Consider the following 24,477-nt stretch of genomic DNA (forward strand, 5'->3'; position numbering starts at 1 on the left):
CCAGCCTCATTAGGATAGTATCAGTGAGCTGAGGGCATCATTCGCAATCCTAGAGGCAGCTCGCCTGCTGCGGGGGGCGGGCGTGGGGGGGAAACAGCAGGATCGGTAAGTTCAGAGACGAACCGAGATTGTCAGGAGAAGTGGGAGGCAATCGGGACCGGGGTGGGTGAGCAGGGGCCGGCAGATTTAATGTGGGGCTGGGATTAGCACTCCTGATCCTCCTGGCTCCACGATAAGGCAAGTAAAAGGCTTCAAACTTACCTTTTGTGTGGTAGCCTCCAGTGGTCACTGATGAAACTGACTGGAACATGCAGTGGTCATTTGCGGTCTGAAACGGGCGTTAGGCGTCTTAATTGCATATACAATGGTCTTAACGTCAGTGGCAGGTATGTGCCCGAGACGTCTACGGAAGAGTCCTAACCAATATGGCTGGCGATGCACATCCGACATAAAATGAGAGCACGCACATCACCCATCATGTTGGACCCTTAGGCACGATCCAGTTTCTAAGCCGGGATCTTTCACATCAATCTGAGGAGGCGTTTGAGTTTCACGTCAATGTCCGATTTGACAGACGACCCCCAACAGTTTTGCACTGGCAGTGTCAGCACAGGTTATGTGGTCACTTCTGAAGTGGGTTTGAATCTGGAAAATATTGACTCACAAGTGAATGGGCTACCAACCTGAGTCAAGCCGGCACTTTTATAGAAACTTTTATAGCACCAGAATACATCAGAAGTAAATGACAACCATACATTTTGGTTCAATATTTTCAATTTCTATAACTGGATTAAAATTCTGACAGAATTGTTGCAGATGAGACTGTCATGGTTGAATAGCTGACAGTGTGTGCAAGCTGTGAGATGTGGTTGTGAGGCTTGCAGCAGTGCTAAGTGTGTGAGGGTGAGGTGAAGCACATTAATGTTAGGTGAGAGGCCTGATTGATACAGTTTGTTGGTAGGTGAGTGATTTGGGGGGGGGTGGGTAGGGGGGGCGGTGATGAATTGAGCAGCAGCTGAGACTACTGGTGCAGTTGGCAGGATATGCATTCACTGACCTTGACTACAACTGTGAAGTCATTGAACCTCTTGCAGCACCGCATCCAGGTCCTCGGGACTTGATTCCTGGCATTAACCTCCACGGCTACCTGCTCCCACTGCCTTTTGACTGTGTGTCTGGAGGGCCTCCTCTGCAAATACAGGACATCTCTCCTTTCCACCTCCTCCAACAAGACCTCCTGTGCAGCATCTGAAAACCTTGGAACTCGCTCTCTCAGCTGCTGTGCCATTCCTCACTCTTCCCCAGGTCAGAATCTCTTCAACCACGACTCCCAACACCTGCTCCAGCCACAATGCACCTCCACTTTAAGAGGTGCAGGCCAGCTTTAAGCAGTGCAGGCTAGCTTTAATTAGTGCCAGCCTTTCACAATATTGGCCCCCTGCTGATGCGTCCAGCCACTGAACAGCGAGATTAGAGCTGCTGGACGCAGAGATGATTTAAATGTGCAGGCAACGTGTTGCGATGAATGGGCGCGGGTTACTCGTGCATCGCAATCCAGTTTTTGGGGGCTCTGCAATTTAGGCCTCGCTCCAGTGTAGAAATCCCCTCGAAAAATGCCCTTTTTTTCTGTTGCCATTTTTTACTCCTGAAGATGGCAACTCCTTGTTGGGGTGTGACTTCTGTCTGTGATATATGAGCCTGGGTGGTGAATTTTGCAGCTGTCACATATGCATTTACAACCGGGATTGCTAGATAGTGATCAGGAGGAGGAAGCCTGGCCGATTATTGCCCCCCTAACCCAAGGGAAGTGAGAACAATTGTTTCAGCACATGCCAACAATCAAATGCTGGGTCCTTCCAGGTATCTGTGCTTCAGCTACTCACTGACTAAAGCCACTGAGTGGAACAGCCAGCATGAAATTCCACCCTTGTCACAATGTAAATAGGGCTAGGATTTTTGGCAGAGGGCCCACAGCTTCAAAATAGTGACATTTGAATAAGAGAAATTCAATTAAGTTTGTTAAGAAGTACTTTCCCCTAAGGGGACTTTTCTATCAGCTCTCATTACTTTGTATGGTTGCAAAGTGCCACATTAGCTTTTAGAATCTTTATTTTCTGCCATTTTGTAACCAATTTTTGTATTTATTTTGAAACAAACAGATGACAAGAAGAACGTGTGCTTCAAAAACTGTGAAATATTCTGTTCAATTCTTTGTCACGCGCTCCTCAGTCCCAGTTACTACCATAGCTTTGGTATGACCGAAAACGACATTGTCTTCATAGAACTGCCACTTAAACTGGATATACTTAAAATGGCTACAGCCTACTTCAAAGGAGTGAACTGGGCCAGCTGTCTGGTTTGGCACCCAGACGATAAGGTAGTCTTATTTTACATTTAACCAATCTAAACTCCAAACAAAATGCATGGGAGTAGTATGGACATAACATACACTTAATGTACATAAGTTGTATTTATATAATGCCTTTAACGTACTGAAATGTCCCAAAGCACTTCACAGGAGTTTTATGAGATAAAAAATTTGACACCGAGCCACATAAGGAGAAATCAGGGCAGGTGATCAAAAGCTTGATCAAAGAGGTAGATTTTAAGGAGCATCTTGAAGGAGGAAAGAGAGGTAGCGAGGCGGAGAGGTTTAGGCAGGGAGTTACAGAGCTTAGGGCCTAGGTAATAGAAGGCACATCCACCAATGGTTGAGCGATTATAATCAGGGATGCTCCAAGAGGGCAGAATTAGAGGAGCGCAGACATCGCAGGGGGTGGGGTGGCGATTGTGGGGCGGGAGAAGATTACAAAGATAGGGAGAGATGAGACCATGAAGAGATTTGAAAACAAGGATGAGAATTTTGAAATCAAGGCATTTCTTAACCGGGAGCCAATGTAGGTCAGTGAGCACAGGGGTGATGGATGAGCGGGACTTGGTACGAGTTAGGACGCGGGCAGCCGAGTTTTGGATCACCTCTAGTTTACGTAGGGTAGATATGCAGTAACTGGGTTCTATTTAGGCCAGCAGATTTTAAGAAGTAGAACAGTTGGGTTACTACCCATCCAGTTTTGAAATGTACAGTCCTGATATTGAACAATGATTCCGTAAATTAAAAAAAATTAAAAATGCACAACAAAGTTTGACTTTAAGTAGCCCATTTTTCTCACATTTAAGTCTCTATCATGTGAAGTCTTTAGTTTTTAAAATTCTCCATGAATTTTTATGAACAAACCTCAGAAATCAGACCATGACATATCTGAATCAGTATAGATGATAGTCTGCTGTGGACTTGTCGAAAGGTGGCAGCCAATTCGGACTCTAAATGGAAAGGTTCCCTTTTATGTTGCTCGCGAATCTATTTTCATACTCTCTTTGCCCCTCTTATTTCCTTTTTCAGTTCTCCCCTGTACTTTTTGTATTCAGCTTGGCTCTCTATTAAATTATGAACCCTACATTTATCACAAGACTCCTGTTGCTGTTTCATTTTAAACTCTATGTGGGGGGAGGGGAAATTGCGTAGCACCCCATTTGGGGATGATAAAAGCCACGAGGCGGGAGGTCCTGTGGCAGGCGCGGATGTCCCATCCTGCTCGCGATATTGGGATTACCATCCTTGAGAGCAAGTGGAGTGCAAAATAACGCACTTCACTTGCTCTGTGGAGTGTGAGTGGGGCGGAAGCAAAAGGAGAGGGGCGCAGCGCTACGCGCTACCACGTGGAAGGGCCCTCCCCTTCATTAAAGGGGAGGGCCAAGCTGCCAACTCCGCGGGTCCCTACCTGGACCACCGGGGAGCGGGATTCCGTGGCATCAGCCTGGCACGGAGCCCGCGTTCCACGATTCAACGGCTTGTGACCGGTAAGTTGGCAGATTTTTTTGCTTCTTCAAGCACCATCTCCCCTTTAAGCAGAGCTCTGCGAGCGGCCTACTGCCCCCTGAAACAGTCGCTAGCATCGTCCAGGGCGAAAACGGGTCGCTGTGCATGGTGATGACATTGTCATTGCCAGCGGAGCGGGGAGCTACTGGTTACCGCTGCCACTAGACCCCCGCGGAATTTAGCAGGAGTCATTAACGGCGCTGCTCCCGGGCTAAAAGTCATTTGCCCCCCCCGGGGGCACTAAAAGAAGGCACAACCAACCTGAATTTCTCCCCCTACATGTTTAGTCTTCCAGGGAGCTCTAGCTTTGGATGCCCTTTCTTTCCCTCTCATGGGAAAGTGTCTAGTCTGTACCTAAACTATCTCCTCTTTGATAGCCCCCATTGCTCATTTGCTGTATTATTTGCCAGTCTGTGATTCCAACCCACCTGGGTCACAGCTCTTTTCAGCTCACTGAAATGAGCCCGCCTCCAGTTGAGTATTTTCACATTTGATTTTTCCTTGTCCTTTTCCTTAACTACCCCACACCGAATGATATTGTGATCACTGTTTCCCAAAGGATCTCATACTGAAACATGCTCCACTTGCCTCACATCATTCCCCAAGACCATATCCAGCACTGCTTCCTTCCCTTGGGCTGGAAACATGCTAATCAAGCAAGTCCAGTTGTACACATTACAGGAATTCCTCCCTTCTTTGCCCTATATGCTGTTATTTTTCCAAAGGCAAGCTGCAACAGTGCAGAGAGGCAACTGGTAGCTGGTAGAAGAGCTCGTCGGCCAGCCGGCTCGGCCCAACGACACACTTAGGGTCCCTTCGGCCAGCCGGCCTGGCCCAACGACATACTCCAGGTCTCTTTGGCCAGAGGGCCCGGCCCAACGATGCACTCCAGGTTCCTTCGGCCAGAGGGCCTGACCCAACGACGCACTCTGGGTCCCTTCAGCCAGCTGGTCTGACACAGCTTTGCACCAGATCCCTTTGGCCAACTGGCCCGGCCCAACGATGCACTCCGGGTCCCTTCGGCCAGAGGGCCTCACCCAGCGACGCACTCCAGTCCCTTCGGCCAGAGGGCCTGATCCAATGACGCCCTCCGGGTCCATTCGGCCAGAGGGCCTGACCCAACGACGCACTCCGGGTCCCTTCAGCCAGGCTGCCCGGCCCAGCGATGCACACTGGGTCACTTCAGCCAGCCGGTCTGACCCAGCCTCGCACTCCAGGTCCCTTCGGCCAGAGGGCCCGGCCCGGCCCAACGACGGGCTGTACCTGCCCGAGGTCATTAACGGTGAACACTGACTGGGGCTGTAGACTGCTGACTCACATTTTAGATTTTTAATCAACTTTTAATTAACTTTTAATCTACTTTTAAACTTTTAATCAACTTGAGAAACTTTTTAAACAATTTGCGAAAATTTTTAAACTTTTAAATAACTTGGAGAATTTTTCTTTTGAAACCTCCGGAGAAATTTAAGGATGAATTTAAGGAGCTAGGAGCTAAATTAAAACGTAGGACCTCAAAAGTAGTAATCTCAGGATTGCTACCAGTGCCACGTGCTAGTCAGAGTAGGAATCGCAGGATAGCTCAGATGAATACGTGGCTTGAGCAGTGGTGCAGCAGGGAGGGATTCAAATTCCTGGGGCATTGGAACCGGTTCTGGGGGAGGTGGGACCAGTACAAACCAGACGGTCTGCACCGAGGCAGGACCGGAACCAATGTCCTAGGGGGAGTGTTTGCTAGTGCTGTTGGGGAGGAGTTAAACTAATATGGCAGGGGGATGGGAACCAATGCAGGGAGACAGAAGGAAACAAAAAGGAGACAAAAGCAAAAGACAGAAAGGAGATGAGTAAAAGTGGAGGGCAGAGAAACCAAAGGCAAAAAACAAAAAGGGCCACTGAATGTAAAGGGGCTGCAGGAGGGGTCAAAACTAAAAATCATGGATTAAAAACTAGTATTAAAACACTCTACCTAAACGCACGCAACATTCGAAATAAAGTAAATGAGTTGACAGCACAAATCATTACAATGGGTATGATTTGGTGACCATTACAGAAACGTGGTTGCAGGGTGGCCAAGACTGGGAATTAAACATACAGGGGTATCTGACGATTCGGAAAGATAGACAAGAAGGGAAAGGAGGTGGGGTAGCTCTGTTAATGAAGGATGATATCAGGGCAGTTGTGAGAGACGATATTGGCTCTAATGAACAAAATGTTGAATCATTGTGGGTGGAGATTAGAGATAGTAAGGGGAAAAAGTCACTGGTGGGCGTAGTTTATAGGCCCCCAAATAATAACTTCACGGTGGGGCGGGCAATAATCAAGGGAATAATGGAGGCATGTGAAAAAGGAACGGCAGTAATCATGGGATTTTAACCTACATATCGATTGGTCAACTCAAATCGCACGGGGTAGCCTGGAGGAGGAATTCATAGAATGCATACGGGATTGTTTCTTAGAACAGTATGTTACAGAACCTACAAGAGAGCAAGCTATCTTAGATCTGGTCCTCTGTAATGAGACAGGAATAATAAACGATCTCCTAGTAAACGATCCACTCGGAATGAGTGATCACAGTATGGTTGAATTTGTAATACAGATTGAGGGTGAGGAAGTAGTGTCTCAAATGAGCATACTATGCTTAAACAAAGAGGACTACAGTGGGATGAGGGCAGAGTTGGCTAAAGTAGACTGGAAACACAGACTAAATGGTGGCACAATTGAGGAACAGTGGAGGACTTTTAAGGAGCTCTTTCATAGTGCTCAACAAAAATATATTCCAATGAAAAAGAAGAGCGGTAAGAGAAGGGATAACCAGCCGTGGATAACCAGGGAAATTAAGGAGAGTATCAAATTAAAAACCAATGCGTATAAGGTGGCCAAGGTTAGTGGGAAACTAGAAGATTGGGAAAATTTTAAACGACAGCAAAGAATGACTAAGAAAGCAATAAAGAAAGGAAAAATAGTTTACAAAGGTAAACTTGCGCAAAACATAAAAACGGATAGTAAAAGCTTTTACAGATATATAAAACAGAAAAGAGTGACTAAAGTAAATGTTGGTCCCTTAGAAGATGAGAAGGAGGATTTAATAATGGGAAATGTGAAAATGGCTGAGACCTTAAACAATTATTTTGCTTCGGTCTTCACAGTGGAAGACACAGAAACTATGCCAGAAATTGCTGGTCACAGGAATGTGGGAAGGGAGGACCTGGAGACAATCACTATCATCAGGGGGGTAGTGCTGGACAGGCTAATGGGACTCAAGGTAGGCAAGTCCCCTGGTCCGGATGAAATGCATCCCAGGGTATTAAAAGAGATGGCGGAAGTTATAGCAGATGCATTCGTTATAATCTACCAAAATTCTCTGGACTCTGGGGAGGTACCATCGGATTGGAAAGCAGCTAATGTAACGCCTCTGTTTAAAAAATGGGGCAGACAAAAGGCAGGTAACTATAGGCCGGTTAGTTTAACATCTGTAGTGGGGATAATGCTTGAAACTATCATTAAGGAAGAAATAGCGGGACATCTAAGATAGGAATAGTGCAATCAAGCAGATGCAGCATGGATTCATGAAGGGGAAATCATATTTAACTAATTTACTGGAATTCTTTGAGGATATAACGAGCATGGTGGATAGAGGTGTACCGATGGATGTGGTGTATTTAGATTTCCAAAAGGCATTCGATAAGGTGCCACACAAACGGTTACTGCAGAAGATAAAGGTACACGGGGTCAGTGGAAAGGTATTAGCATGGATAGAGAATTGGCTGGCTAACAGAAAGCAGAGAGTCGGGATAAATGGGTCCTTTTCGGGTTGGAAATCGGTGGTTAGTGGTGTGCCACAGGGATCGGTGCTGGGACCACAACTGTTTACAATATACATAGATGATCTGGAAGAGGGGACAGAGTGTAGTGTAACAAAATTTGCAGATGACACAAAGATTAGTGGGAAAGCGGGTTGTGTAGAGGACACAGAGAGGCTGCAAAGAGATTTAGATAGGTTAAGCAAATGGGCTAAGGTTTGGCAGATGGAATACAATGTCGGAAAGTATGAGGTCATCCACCTTGAGAAAAAAAACAAAAAAAGGGAATACTATTTGAATGGGGAGAAATTACAATATGCTGCGGTGCAGAGGGACCTGGGGTCCTTGTGCATGAATCCCAAAAAGTTAGTTTGCAGGTGCAGCAGATAATCAGGAAGGCGAATGGAATGTTGGCCTTCATTGCGAGAGGGATGGAGTACAAAAGCAGGGAGGTCCTTCTGCAACTGTATAGGGTATTGGTGAGGCCGCACCTGGAGTACTGCGTGCAGTTTTGGTCACCTTACTTAAGGAAGGATATACTGGCTTTGGAGGGGGCACAGAGACGATTCATTAAACTAATTCCGGAGATGAGGGTGTTACCTTATGATGATAGATTGAGTAGACTGGGTCTTTACTCGTTGGAGTTCAGAAGGATGAGGGGTGATCTTATAGAAACATTTAAAATAATAAAAGGGATAGACAAGATAGAGGCAGAGAGGTTGTTTCCACTGGTCGGGGAGACTAGAACTAGGGGGCACAGCCTCAAAATACGGGGGAGCCAATTTAAAACCGAGTTGAGAAGGAATTTCTTCTCCCAGAGGGTTGTGAATCTGTGGAATTCTCTGCCCAAGGAAGCAGTTGAGGCTAGCTCATTGAATGTATTCAAGTCACAGATAGATAGATTTTTAACCAATAAGGTAATTAAGGGTTATGGGGAGCGGGCGGGTAAGTGGAGCTGAGTCCACGGCCAGATCAGCCATGATCTTGTTGAATGGCGGAGCAGGCTTGAGGGGCTAGATGGCCTACTCCTGTTCCTAATTCTTATGTTCTTACATTATAAACTTTTAAATAACTTTGGAAAACTTTGGAAGGAACTTTTAAAACATCCCTCGGAACTCCAGCAGACAACTGACTTTCCTAATGCCTGCCTCCAACCAAACCTCGGGCCATCCCCCTTCAAGGGCGCTATTCGCGCCGAGCTTGCGGCCAACATCTCGCCATAGGCAATTAGATTCATACAGCAGTGCCAGGTCTCCAGTTGTCTTGGACACCCTTGCCACTGGAGCAAGACCTTGCTCAGCTCAGCCCGTGTGGTTGCTTGTACGCAGCGGCCACCCCACGTTAAAAGAACTTATGTACATGCATCTTCCACTTCGTTAATATGAAGTTCGGAACCTGGAACGTCAGGACCCTCATGGACAACTCCAACAGCAACAGGCCGGAACGTTGCACCGCCATCGTCGTCCGGGAACTTAGACGCTTTGACATCGACGTCGCCGCCCTAAGCGAGACAAGGCGGGCAGGGGAAAGCCAGCTCAAGCAACAAGGTGAAGCTTACTCCTTTTTCTGGAAAGGAAAACGAGAGGAAGAACACTGCCTTCACGGAGTCGGCTTCGCCGTTAAAAATGAGCTGGTCGACCACCTCAAAGACTCCCCTTGCGAGGTTAACGAACGCCTCATGACTCTCCGACTCACCCTATCCGGAACCAATGCACCACAGTCATCAGTGCGTACGCCCCAACACTCGATGCAACGGATGAAACCAAAGAGGGTTTTTATTCCAACCTCGAAACATCCCTGTCCCGTGTCCCCGCGGGCGCCAGATTGATCCTCCTGGGTGACTTCAACGCCAGGGTCGGCAAAGACACAGCCCTCTGGGGAGACGTGATTGGCAGAGAAGGGGTAGGGAAAGCCAAATCCAGCGGTACCATACTCCTGATAAAATGTCTAGAACATGAACTCCTCATCACCAACACTCTTTTCTGCCAGAGGGGCAAATACAAGGCATCGTGGCACCACCCTCACTTAAAACTGACACCTGCTCGACTATGTCATCGTCCGAGCCAGGGATCGCAAGATGTGCACATCACCTGCACAATGACAGGAGCTGACGACTGCTGGATAGACTACAGCCTAACCCGATCCATCATCGACATTAACATCGCCCCAAAGCAGAGGGTACAGCAGAAGCAGTGCCGCAATAAAGTCAATTCCGGGCCACTTAAAGAACCAGCTAAGAGAACCCTATACAGCCAGAGCCTCACAGCTAACCTTGATGACCCGGAGATGCTCAATGCCCACAGCGCTTGGTCTGCCCTCCAGGCCTCCATAACCAGTGCCTGTGAAGAGACACTTGGTTATTCAACCAGAAACCACCAGGACTGGTTTGATGAAAATGATCAGGAGATCCAAGAACTAATAGATCGCAAGCACAGAGCATTCTGAGCCTCAAGCAACAACCCAACTCGGGAGCAGCAAAGCAACATTACAGACGGCTCAAGGCTGAGGTTTAACAAAAAAAACGGGACCTAAAGAACAGGTGGTGGATGGAGAAAGCACAGGAGATACAACTACTGGCCGACAGCTACGATATGCGAGGATTCTTCATTGCAGTCAAGGCCACCTACGGTCCAAACTCCCAAGCCTCACCCTACTGCTGGCCAAGAACGGGGAAACACTCATCAAGGACACTGAGGCTGTCCGGGCCCGCTGGAAGGAGCACTTTGAAGATCTCCTCAATCGATACTCTGCCTTTGACTCGAGTGTTCTCGACTCCATCCCGCAGTATGCGACCCGCCACCACCTCAGTGAAATTCCAACGTTGCACGAGCTAGGAAAAGCCATAAAACAGCTCAAGAACAACAAGGCTACGGGAGCGGATGGAATCCCTGCTGAGGCACTAAAGTATGGCGGAGAGGCGCTGTTGGCACGGATACATGGTCTCATCTCTCTCATCTGGAGGGAGGAGACCATGCCGGGAGAGCTCAGAGATGCAGTGATTGTGACCATCTTTAAAAAAGGGGACAAGTCCGACTGCGGGAACTACAGGGGAATCTCGCTGCTATCAGCCACTGGGAAAGTTGTCGCTAAAGTTCTCCTCAACCATCTTCTCCTGTGGCTGAGGAGCTCCTCCCAGAGTCACAGTGCAGATTTCATCCCCTATAGGGCACAATGGACATAAGAACATAAGAAATAGAAGCAGGAGAAGGCCATGTGGCCCCTCGAGCCTGCTCTGCCATTTAATACGATCATGTCTGATCTTATCATGGGCTCAGGTCCACTTCCCTGCCCGCTCTCCATAATCCCTTATTCACTTATCGTTCAAGAAATTCTCTATTTCTGTCCTAAATTTATTCAATGTCCCAGCTTCCACAGCTCTCTGAGGCAGCGAATTCCACAGATCCGCAACCCTCTAAGAGAAGAAATTTCTCCTCGTCTCAGTTTTAAATGGGCGGCCCCTTATTCTAAGATTATGCCCTCTAGTTCTAGACTCCCCTATCAGTGGAAACATCCTCTCTGCATCCACCTTGTCAAGCCCCCTCACAATCTTACACGTTTCGATAAGATCACCTCTCATTCTTCTGAATTCCAATGAGTAGAGGCCCAACCTACTCAACCTTTCCTCATAAATCAACCCCCTCATCTCTGGAATCAACCTTGTGAACCTTCTCTGAACTGCCTCCATAGCAAGTATATCCTTTCGTAAATATGGAAACCAAAACTGTATGCAGTATTCCAGGTGTGGCCTCACCAATACCCTGTACAACTGTAACAAGACTTCCCTGCTTTTATACTCCATCCCCTTTAGAGAACAGGCCATCTTAGACTGGGTTGTGTGTAATGGGAGAGGATTAACTAGCAATCTTGTTGTGCAAGGCCTCTTGGGGAAGAATGACCATAATATGGTAGAATTCTTTATTAAGATGGAGAGTGACACAGTTAATTCAGAGACTGGGGTCCTGAACATAAAAAAAGGTAACTTCAATGGTATGAGACGTGAATTGGCTAGGATATACTGGCGAATGATACTTAAAGGGTTGACGGTGGATAGGCAATGGCAGACATTTAAAGATTACATGGATGAACTTCAACAATTGTACATCCCTGTCTGGTGTAAAAATAAAACGGGGAAGGTGGCTCAATGTGGCTAACAAGGAAAATTAGGGATAGTGTTAAATCCAAGGAAGAGGCATATAAATTGGCCAGAAAAAGCAGCAAACCTGAGGACTGGGAGAAATTTAGAATTCAGCAAAGGAGAACAAAGGGTTTAAATAGGAGGGGGAAAATAGAGTATTGAGAGTAAGCTTGCAGGGAATATAATAACTGACTGCAAAAGCTTCTATAGATATGTGAAGAGAAAACGATTAGTGAAGACAAATGTAGGTCCCTTGCAGTCAGAATCAGGTGAATTTATAATGGGGAACAACGAAATGGCAGACCAATTGAACAAATACTTTGGTTCTGTCTTCACTAAGGAAGACACAAATAACCTTCTGGAAATACTAGGGGACCGAGGGTCTAGCGAGAAGGAGGAACAGAAGGAAATCCTTATTAGTAAGGAAATTGTGTTCGGGAAATTGATGGGACTGAAGGCCGATAAATCCCCAGGGCCTGATAGTCTGTATCCCAGAGTACTTCAGGAAGTGGCCCTAGAAATGATGGATGCATTGGTGGTCATTTTCCAACACTCTATAGACTCTGGATCAGTTCCTATGGATTGGAGGGTAGCTAATGTAACCCCATTTTAAAAAAAAGGAGGGTGGGAGAAAACGGAATTATAGACTGGTTAGCCTGACATCGGTAATGGGGAAAATGTTGGAATCAATTATTAAAGATGTAATAGCAGCGACAGGATCGGTCCAAGTCAGCATGGATTTATGTAAGGGAAATCACGCTTGACAAATCTTCTAGAATTTTTTGAGGATGTAACTATTAGAGTGGACAAGGGAGAACCAGTGAATGCGGTGTATTTGGATTTTCAAAAGGCTTTCAAAAGATTAGTGTGCAAAATTAAAGCACATGGTATTGGGGGTAATGTATTGACGTGGATAGAGAATTGGTTGGCAGACAGGAAGCAAAGAGTAGGAACGGGTTATTTTCAGAATGGCAGGCAGTGACTAGTGGGGTACCACAAGGTTCACTGCATGGACCCCAGATATTTACAATGTACGTTATTGATTTAGACGAAGGAATTGAATGTAATATCTCCAAGTTTGCAGATGACACTTAAGCTGGGTGGCAGTGTGAGCTGGGAGGAGGATGCTAAGAGGCTGCAGAGTGACTTGGGAAGGTTAGGTGAGTGGGCAAATGCATGGCAGATGCAGTATAATGTGGATAAATGTGAGGTTATCCACTTTGGTGGCAAAAACAGGAAGGCAGAATATTATCTGAATGGTGACAGATTAGGAAAAGGGAAGGTGCAATGAGACCTGGGTGTCATGGTAAATCAGTCATTGAAAGTTGGCATGCAGGTGAGGAAGGCAAATGGCGTTGGCCTTCTTAGCGAGGGGATTTGAGTATAGGAGCAGGGAGGTCTTACTGCAGTTGTACAGGGCCTTGGTGAGGCCACACCTTGAACATTGTGTACAGTTTTGGTCTCCTAATCTGAGGAAGGACATTCTTGCTTTGAGGGAGTGCAGCGAAGGTTCACCAGACTGATTCCTGGGATGACAGGACTGACATATGAAGAAAGACTGGATCGACTAGGCTTATATTCACTGGAATTTAAAGAATGAGAGGGGATCTCATAGAAATATATAAAATTCTGATGGGATTGGACAGGTTAGATGCAGGAAGAATGTTCCCGATGTTGGGGAAATCCAGAACGATGGGTCACAGTCTAAGTCACAGAGTAAGCCATTTAGGACCAAGATGAGGAAAAACTTCTTCACTCAGAGAATTGTGAACCTGTGGAATTCTCTACCACAGAGAGTTGTTGAGGTCAGTTCGTTAGATATATTCAAAAGGGAGTTAGATGTGTCCCTTATGGCTAAAGTGATTAAGGGGTATGGAGAGAAAGCAGGAATGGGGTACTAAAGTTGCAAAAATGATTAGCCATGATCATATTGAATGGTGGTACAGGCACGAAGGGCCGAATGGCCTACTCCTGCACCTATTTTCTATGTTTCTATGTTTGCAATAAAGGCCAAGATTCCATTGGCCTTCCGGATCACTTGCTGTACCTGCAAACTAACCTTTTGTGTTTCATGCACAAGTACCCCCAGGTCCCGCTGTACTGCAGCAATTTGCAATCTTTCTCCATTTAAATAATAACTTGCTCTTTGATTTTTTCTGCCAAAGTGCATGACCTCACACTTTCCAACATTATACTCCAGCTGCCAAATTTTTGCCCACTCACTTAGCCCGTCTATGTCCTTTTGCAGATTTTTTGTGCCCTCCTCACACATTGCTTTTCCTCCCATCTTTGTATCGTCGTCAAATTTGGCTACGTTACACTCAGTCCCTTCCTCCAAGTCGTCACTATAGACTGTAAATAGTTTTTATCCCAGCACTGATCCCTGCGGCACCCCACTGGTTACTGATTGCCAACCTGAGAATGAACCATTTATCCCTACTCTTTATTTTCTGTTAGTTAACCAATCTCTATCCATGCTAATATATTACCCCCCGACCCCGTGATCTTTAATCTTGTGCAGTAATCTTTTATGTGGCACCTTGTCAAATGCCTTCTGGAAGTCCAAATACACTACATCCACTGGTTCCCCTTTATCCACCCTGTTCGTTACATCCTCAAAGAATTCTAGCACATGATCTTTGCAGCATCACAGTTGCAAGAAAAATGCAGGGAGCAGCGCCAGCCCTTATACATGGCCTTCTTCGACCTTACAAAGGCCTTTGACACTGTCAACAGCGAGGGTCTATGGAGTGTCCTCCTCCGTTCACATAGTTCGCATGCCAGACACGAGACTCCCAAAGCAAGTGCTCTATGCCGAGCTCCTTCACAGCAAACGAACCAAACGTGGGCAGCGGAAACGTTACAAGGACACTCTCAATGCCTCCCTGATAAAATGCGACATCCCCACTGACACCTGGGAGTCCCTGGCCAAAGACCGCCCTAAGTGGAGAAAGTGCATCCGGAAGGGCGTTGAGCACCTCGAGTCTCAACGCTGAGAGCGTGCAGAGCTCAAGCATAGGCAGCAGAAAGAGCATGCAGCAAACCAGTCCCACCCATCCCTTCCCTCAACGACTATCTGTCCCACCTGTGACAGAGTCTGTGGCTCTCGTATTGGACTGTTCAGCCACCAAAGAACTCACTTTAGGAGTGGAAGCAAGTCTTCCTCGATTCCGAGGGACTGTCTATGATGGATGATATTTTTCCAGACTATAGTAGGATCATTGAAGTCCTCCATTATCAGTACTCTAAGGTTCTTGCATATCCCTGCAGTTTGCCAACACATTTGCTCCTCTATCTCCTTCCCACTATTTAGTGGCCTGTAGTGCACACCCAGCATCGCAATAGCTCCTCTATTGTTTCTTAATTCTTAACAAATAGATTCTGTCTTTGAACCGTCAAGTACATGATTATTTTCTGGTGCTGTAACAGCGTCATTGATCAATATTGCCACCCCCTCCTTGTTTTTCTTCCCTATCTTTCCTGAATACAACATAACCAGGAACATTAAGTGCCGATTCCTCCCCTTGTTTGAGACGAGGCTCCGTTACCGCTGCTTTATCATAATCCCATTTGGCTACTTCTCCCTGCAGCTCACCAACCTTATTTACCGTGCTCCATGTCTTTACGCACATTGGAGCCGAAATTTCCGCCCGCCCGAAACGGCACCCACGCACCCCGTTTGAATGGTTTTTACCGCAGCTGTGGTTCAGGTCGGCACTTGAGCGAAATTCTGCTCGTTGTTGTTTTTTTTTTGCTTGGCTCCTGAAGTCGCTCTTAAAGGGGGCAGTGACAATACTTGAGGGGCAGACATACGTCGGTGGCAACACCTGAGGGGTGGAAGTTGGGGGGCGATGCGGAGTGACCGCCGCGATGACATCATCACGGCGCTGCGTCACCACGGCTCTCTTCACTTAAAGGCGAGAGCCTTCGCGATTTAAAAACTTCGGCCCACTGGGCCACCAAGGGAGGGTTTTGGCCAGACCAGCGGCCTGGCACCCAAGAGGAGATGCCAAGCTGCCCGTTGATGGTCCGGCCGAATGCGAGGGCATAACCGTTGGGCCGACATGGTAGTCGGACGACAAAATCAAACTTGGCCCTTTAAGGGAAGCCGCACCACCACTGCAGAAGACCACAGCCTCACTGGACCACCGGGAAAAACAGGTTTTGGCACCGCCAGGTGGGCTGAAGATTTTCCGAGGGGAATGTCGCCATTGGAGGGGTAGATCGGCGTTGCGCATGTTGATGACGGGCTTTGCATGGATCGGCAGCAGCGGAGCGATGGTGGGGGATTGGGGCACCGTCGGAAAAACTCGAAAGGCAAACTGGGCTATCAGCGGCCATTCTACGAAAAGTCAGTGGCCACTCCACTCCTCAGCATGGCCGCCGATTTGCGGTGGAGCAGGCCTTAAGGAGAGGGGCAATTTCGACCTCATGCACTCTAAGCCCATCTTAGTCTGCTTCGCATTTCCACCCCCCCCCCCCGCACCCTGCCTGCCCGTCCCTGTCTGATCCCTCCTATTTCTTAACTACTCTTTATTCTAATGCTGTTTGTCTTTCCCAGTCCTCTGGACCTGGTATCTCCTCTTTAATGCTTCATCCCAGTGTCTCTCCCCTTGCCGAATTAGTTTAAGCCCCCCCCACCGACAGCAATACCTAATCTCCCTGCAAGGATATTGGTCCCAGTTCTGTTGAGCTCCAAACTACCCATCTTGTACAGATCCTTTCTGCCCCAGAACTGGTCCCAACAAAGATTAGCATCCAGCGAAAAATTTGCTGGAAATACTTCCACAAATTGGCAATTTGGATCCAAAATTGGCGTGGAGGTAGGAAGCAAAGGGTAATGATTGATGGATGTTTTTGTGACTGGAAGGGTGTTTTCAGTGGGATTCCGCCGGGCTCAGTACTGGGTCCTTTGCTTTTTGTGATAGATTTTTTGATGGCGCAGATAAAATGGTAAGTACTGCAGGGAATAGAATATGGCCAGGGTGATCTCCTGGACTAGTTTCGATCGCCTGGATGGGTCGGAGAGGAATTTTCCCAGATTTTTTCTCCCTAAATTGGCCTGGGTTTTTAATCTGGTTTTTGCATCTCCCAGGAGATCACATGGCTCCAGTGGGGTGGAGTGTAGAATGTTTCAGTATAAGGAGTGTCGCAGTTGTATGAGGCAGACTGATTGGGATGGGTGCTCTTTGCCTTTCCGTCATTGTTCATAGGTTTATATGTAACCTTTAGGGCTGGTGACCAGGGGCGTGCGGCTCTTTGTCGGCTGGCGTGGATATGATGGGCAAAATGGCCTCCTTCAGCGCTGTAAATTTCTATGTTTCTACATTTCTAAAGGCACATTTTTCAGTTACTGTCTTACTGGATATCAATCTTAGTTCATGTAAAATTTGGAATAAACAATACAAAACCACCACTAAGAACAATTGTACTGTTGAAGGTAATCTTTATTGTTCCTTCTTGTAGAACGCATTGTTTTTAAAAATACTCATAAACAGGATTTGGACGTATAAATCATGAAGTAGCACATCAAACCATAGAAGAAAATAATTTGTACTTATAAAGTGCCTTATGATGTCTTTCAGAAATGTCATAAAGTGCTTAACGCACAAGTATTTACTTATTGAAATGTGTTAACTTGATAATGATGGTTTTGGGGAGTTCATTTATCCCTAGTGTTTCAGGAATTAGCTTATCTGAATTACCACGTCCATCACATTGCCCCTTTAAAATGTAGATAAATAAGGCAGCTATTTTGCACTCATGATCGCACAAATAATGCCATAGGATCTGTTGCATTTTTATACTAGATTCACCATCATCGACCATTACCATAAGGGAACCCTCACTCCCAATCGAACAGAGGACCCATGTCATTGCATGTTTACTTAGATGCATCACATGCTGCCACGTGATTTCCTCAACTTTGGACCATGTACTAAGCTTAGAAGCGCCTCAACAGACTTACTAAATAGTGAAGAGATAAATGATTGGTAGCATACATAAACAATACATTTACAGTAATTATATACCTCCTTTATTAACATTCAAATGAAAACTAAACTTTAATAGTTTAGTTATACAGTTTGTTATACAGACTCACTGCTGACTGCCCGGAGCCTCGAGCTTGCCCCTGTAAATCATGGGATCGAAGGTCAATGATGGCTGCATTCCAGCATAAGTGCCAGGATGGACCCACCAGGAACTTCTGCCGCTGATCCCAGATGACATTCCAGGGTCGAGGAGATTCTCTTCGTTGCATAACAATGGCAGGTGCCTGTGCCGCTGGGGGTGCATCTGTGGCACTTACCCACCAAAGGAGCTGGATGCTCCTATGGAAATGTCCTGGCTGTGAGAGTTTGTTGGGCCCCTGCCCCCAAAAAGTCGCCTAATAAAATTTTTGTTCTGGGGGTCCAGGGCATGATGCCAGCTGAGGAACATTAGAAAGCATTCCCATTTATATTTCTTGAATTCACATCAATATCAATTCTATGTTTTTCAGACCTATAATTCATATCATAGACAGAAAAAGAAAGAAGGCTTTAGATGGGCCCTACTCTGCCATTCCGTGGGCCGACACACTGGATTTCACCTGATATATCGGTTGCCAATCATTTGTTCTGCTCCTTTTCATTTTAACCCCATGTATACCATGGATAAACATCTATAAAATAATCCATCAAAGACACAAATACTTTATTTTTGTCATCAGGTCTTTACCATCCATCTAAGCAGACAGACGTGGCCACAAATTAATGCCTCATCCATACCTCTGACAATCCAGCAGTCCCCTAGGAATATACTGGCTTAGATTATTAGCTCAAATTCTGGGTATGAAGATTGAATTTAGAATCTCGTTACTCAGGCATGAGTGCTGCCAACTGAGGAACTCTAGAAAACATTCCCATTTATATTTCTTGAATTCACTATAATATCAATTCTATGTTTTTCAGGCCTATATTCATATCATAGACAGAAAAACAAAGAAGGCTTTACCCACAAAGTTCTACACGGATGCATTAGTGGTTTACCATCATGTCAATGCGTACGAGGAAGACGGCCATGTTGTCTCCGATATTATTGCATATAAAGACAACAGTTTGTATGATATGTTCTACTTAGCAAACATAACGTCACCTAACAATGAATTTGAAACACAAGGCAAAAGCTATTCTCTTCCATGTTGCAAAAGATTTGTAATTCCCTTGGAGCATGACAAGGTAAATCTTCAGCCATTTTCCTGCAATAAATTAGGATTGTTTAGAGAACTCAGTGCTAGAACTGGGAAATCAATGAGGGGAAAATTGCGGTTGGAGGCTTCCTTTGTACGAACGCCTCCAACCCCCAAAAAATCTACGAAAATACCAGGTGGTCCTGGTGGAACGTAGGTTTCCGGTCGGAGGCCTAGATTCACTATGCAGCGCACAGGAAGATGTCTTCGAGGTACTTACGTATAAGCTGGAGTCATGTGGGACTGGACAACCAATCACTATGCAGTATTCGCATTGATAAAAATGGGAGCTCTGTACGCACTCCCATTACTATCAATGAGAAAAACCCCTAAAACACCGAAACACAGCATAATAAATAAAACATCTCATATATTTAAAATTAATTGAAATTAAATGTAATTAAATGTTTTAGAAAAAAAATATTTTTTGGAATTTTTTTTAATGTGTTTTAATAGTGTTAAAAATAAACTTACCTCAATGGACAGGGTTTTTAATATAAAAATTAGTATTTAATTTTTAAAATTAATATTACATTTTTATATGTTTTACAACTCTTATGCTGGTTGCTCTTATGCTCTTGTGCTCTTATGCTATGCGCCTGCTTTTATCAGCCGTAAAATTTTGAAGCATATTTGCTGGGCATGAGTTGGACAAATAGCCCAATCTCACCCGTGCAAATGTCCTTCCTGCGGGGATGCGGAGAATCTGTACGTAGAAATCTTGACACATTGGAAAATCCGTTTTTTGGTGCATGCGCATCGCATCCCGAAAATCGGCTTTTGTGAGGTTTCACTGGGTCCGTCCGCACTTCGTACGCGCCCAGGAAGGCCGCAATTTTTGGCCCAATCTGTTTGACATGGGCCTGGAAAATGCAGTCAGTCACGAAGCAAAGGCATTCGTCGCTGCCCCAGAAGAAAGCTCCATAGTGGGAATTCCTGAGTGTGATCTGCTGTGACGTCAACAAGCTGTCTAAGCAGCCAATCACATTGCAGAATTCTCACAGGCAGGGAACCAGGAAATGAGAAGCTGATTTTATCCAGAGTTTTTAAACACGTCACAGACAGCAAAACAAAAATTGGGGCTCTCACATGGGGATAAGGTAGAACTTGAAATATCATGAATAAACTTTAAAATATATATATAAGTTTCTTAAAAATTGTCACTTTTTAACATCATGGAGAAATTTGACACTGTTAGTTTGCTGTTATTGCCTGGCCCATGGATTTGAAACAAACCGTTCCAGAAGAACATGTCTTGGTTATTCTCAGTAGCCATGCTGAAGTGCAATTGCAGTCCAGTCTAGCAAAATGGGATTTTGCTTTTCGGTGATAAGTTAAAAGATCAATGTGAAAGCAACTCCAACATTCCCACATTGAAGGATCATAGTGTAAAACTACTCCAAATTGAAAAGCTTTTCGAAATCTCAAAATTCGCTGAGCACTATCTTTTTGGGGGAGTGAGGTTGTTTGTGCTCATCAAGGTGAAGGATGTCAGTGCTCAGAGATGGAACATCGTGGGGGTCAATTTTAACCTGGAATAGGTTTCAGACCGGCAGGGTGAGTGTGAAACATACTCGCTGGCCTCATTTAAATTTGACCAGCAAGTTTCCTACCCAATCATGTGAACAACAATGAAACCCGCCTATTTTCCGGGCATGATTTCCAACAGGTCTCTAGAGTGTTAGAAAGGCTATTCAGTGAGATTGTCTTTGGGTTCCATCTTCTACTGAGGACTCCATTGTGTGATTAAAAGACAGCTGGGCCTGTTCTCATCCTGGCCCTAAAAGAATCCCAGTGGATCAGTAAAAATTGGTACTCGGCCCTCATCAGAATAATGGGGCAGGCAGTTCGCCCTAAGGGAGCTGGCAATTTTGGGCCCACCGGTAAGTCCAGGGAGGGGGCGATTGGAGCAGGGGAGTGCTTCTGCTCCTCCTGCTCCCGCAGGAAAGTTCTTTTTTTAACAACAACATTTTTAATATTTATCTGGAGGGCCGCCGTGGCCACTGAAGGATCCGCAACGAGGGAGGCCCCAAACACCTGCGCCACTCACCGGTGACTAATTTCTCAAAGGGATCCTTTAACAAGCGCTGGGCCCCTAAATTATTTGAATGTAGAGAAATTACAACATGCTGAGGTGCAGAGGGACCTGGGGGTCCTTGTGCATGAAACTCTTTTAGAGTCTACCTGCAAAACATGAACATTAAACTGTGCCACCCGACTTGGGTGACACACCAGACATTTACAAGGCCCTTTTTTCCTTTTTTTTTTTGGGGCACTAAAATCACAATTTTTCCGGTGCCCCCTATAAAAGGGAAGGGGACACTAAAAACACCGGCAATTAAAACAAATTAAACTTTAAAACGTAAAATCAAATTAAAATTTGGTTGCCGGGCGTGATGATGCACTCCAGTCCCTCCGGTGCCCACCTCTCGCGGAAGGCCGCGAGCGTCCTTGTGCATGAATCCCAAAAAGTTAGTTTGCAGGTGCAGCAGGTAATCAGGAAGGCGAATGGAATGTTACATAAGAACATAAGAATTAGAAACAGGAGTAGGCCATCTCGCCCCTCGAGCCGGCTCCGCCATTCAACAAGATCATGGCTGATCTGGCCGTGGACTCAGCTCCACTTACCCGCCCGCTCCCCATAACCCTTAATTCCCTTATTAGTTAAAAATCTATCTATCTGTGACTTGAATATATTCAATGAGCTAGCCTCAACTGCTTCCTTGGGCAGAGAATTCCACAGATTCACAACCCTCTGGGGTTTTAAATTGGCTCCCCCGTATTTTGAGGCTGTGCCCCCTAGTTCTAGTCTCCCCGACCAGTGGAAACAACCTCTCTGTCTCTATCTTGTCTATCCCTTTCATTATTTTAAATGTTTCTATAAGATTACCCCTCATCCTTCTGAGCTCCAACGAGTAAAGACCCAGTCTACTCAATCTATCATCATAAGGTAACCCTCTCATCTCCGGAATCAACCTAGTGAATCGTCTCTGTACCCCCTCCAAAGCCAGTATATCCTTCCTTAAGTAAGGTGACCAAAATTGCCCGCAGTACTCCAGGTGCAGCCTCACCAATACCCTATACAGTTGCAGAAGGACCTCCCTGCTTTTGGACTCCATCCCTCTCGCAATGAAGGCCAACATTCCATTCGCCTTCCTGATTACCTGCTGCACGTGCAAACTAACTTTTTGGGATTCATGCACAAGGACCCCCAGGTCTCTCTGCACCGCAGCATGTTGTAATTTCTCCCCATTCAAATAGTATTCCCTTTTTTTGTTTTTTTTCCCAAGGTGGATGACCTCACACTTTCCGACATTGTATTCCATCTGCCAAACCTTAGCCCATTCGCTTAATCTATCTAAATCTCTTTGCAGCCTCTCTGTGTCCTCTACACAACCCTCTTTCCCACTAATCTTTGTGTCATCTGCAAATTTTTTTACACTACATTCTGTCCCCTCTTCCAGGTCATCTATGTATATTGTAAACAGTTGTGGTCCCAGCACCGATCCCTGTGGCACACCACTAACCACCGATTTCCAACCCGAAAAGGACCCATTTATCCCGACTCTCTGCTTTCTGTTAGCCAGCCAAATCTCTATCCATGCTAATACATTTCCACTGACTCCCCGTACCTTTATCTTCTGCAGTAACCTTTTGTGTGGCACCTTATCGAATGCCTTTTGAAAATCTAAATACACCATATCCATCGGTACACCTCTATCCACCATGCTCGTTATATCCTCAAAGAATTCCAGTAAATTAGTTAAACATGATTTCCCCTTCATGAATCCATACTGTGTCTGCTTGATTGCACTATTCCTATCTCGATGTCCCGCTATTTCTTCCTTAATGATAGTTTCAAGCATTTTCCCCACTACAGATGTTAAACTAACCTGCCTATAGTTACCTGCCTTTTGTCTGCCCCCTTTTTTAAACAGAGGCATTACATTAGCTGCTTTCCAATCCACTGGTACCTCCCCAGAGTCCAGAGAATTTTGGTAGATTATAACGAATGCATCTGCTATAACTTCCGCCATCTCTTTTAATACCCTGGGATGCATTTCATCAGGACCAGGGGACTTGTCTACCTTGAGTCCCATTAGCCTGTCCAGCGCTACCCTCCTAGTGATAGTGATTGTCTCCAGGTCCTCCCTTCCCACATTCCTGTGACCAGCAATTTCTGGCATGGTTTCTGTGTCTTCCACTGTGAAGACCGAAGCAAAATAATTGTTTAGGGTCTCAGCCATTTCCACATTTCCCATTATTAAATCCCCCTTCTCATCTTCTAAGGGACCAACATTTACTTTAGTCACTCTTTTCCGTTTTATATATCTGTAAAAGCTTTTACTATCCGTTTTTATGTTTTGCGCAAGTTTACCGTCGTAATCTATCTTTTCTTTATTGCTTTTTTAGTAATTCTTTGCTGTTGTTTAAAATTTTCCCAATCTTCTATTTTCCCACTAACCTTGGCCACCTTATACGCATTAGTTTTTAATTTTGGCCTTCTGGAATTTTGGAATGATGGCCTTCATTGCGAGAAGTGTAAGGGGTTTTCAGGGAGTGTTGTTGTGCCTTGGGTGTCTCTCTCTGGGCTTCTGTCCTCACAGCTTATGCCTGGCCTGTGAGGTACATTGAGTGCTGCAAGAGCACCCCTGGAGAGACTGTGTCCACAGCTTATGAAGGGGGTTTTGAGACTCATGCGTCCCCACAGCTTATGCCTAGCCTGTGAGGCACCTGTGAATGTCAAACACTCCTAACCCCTTCTTCCCTAGCCTGTGACACACAGTTGAGCGTTTTCGAGGCGCTCCTAGCTTCCCTTACAATGTTCTGACATAAGACTCACGATCAGGAGATGTAATACAATAGAACTGAGACAAGGTGATTCCAAGAGGAACTTAGGCTTCTAATTTATTTGTCAAGCTGTATCTCAACAAACAGCAATACACCAACAAAACAATCCCCCTAAATCCCACTAAAGGGACACAACGAAAATCCTTACAACAAGTTTAGCAGTACAATGCCCAACCTCCCACCTTTCCTGGCCTAACTGAGTTGGGAGTTCTGGGGACCAGAGGCTATACTCACTACTGTGCCTTCTGCAGTCTAGTGGTTTGTTTCTTCTATCTTCGGTGTCTTCGGACACTGGTTTTCCTTCAGTGTCGAGAATCTTGCTGGTTGTTGGATGACGAGGGCAGGGAACCACCCACACTACGTCAGAAACCCATTTTATAGCCAGATTATCCAGTCCGCCTCTCCTGCTGAAATCGGTTCTTCCCATTGGTGGGCTTTGTGATTTTGAAAAATGCAGCAGTTTTAGATTATTGTGGGTTTTTTCCACTGATGTTAACCTACTTAAGGTTTGAATGGGTGTTGATTGCATTGGCCTCCTGTAGCCATTGTGTAGGTCCTTGGTTTGTTTTGGGTTCCCTAGTTTTCT

The 24,477-nt window shown here is 45.7% G+C and overlaps 1 protein-coding gene across 1 annotated transcript in view; it reads left to right on the forward strand.

The window, feature by feature from the left end:
• LOC139278216 (beta,beta-carotene 15,15'-dioxygenase-like) overlaps nt 1–24,477 on the forward strand; it is a 60,747-nt gene that overhangs the window by 24,750 nt on the left and 11,520 nt on the right. Inside the window, 3 exon segments of the mRNA XM_070896863.1 lie at nt 2,160–2,377; nt 18,763–19,029; nt 24,445–24,451. Coding sequence (XP_070752964.1) covers nt 2,160–2,377; nt 18,763–19,029; nt 24,445–24,451 — 492 coding nt within the window.

The sequence above is a fragment of the Pristiophorus japonicus genome, chromosome 13, assembly GCF_044704955.1.
Source record: "Pristiophorus japonicus isolate sPriJap1 chromosome 13, sPriJap1.hap1, whole genome shotgun sequence".
NCBI classification, from domain to species: Eukaryota; Metazoa; Chordata; class Chondrichthyes; family Pristiophoridae; genus Pristiophorus; species Pristiophorus japonicus.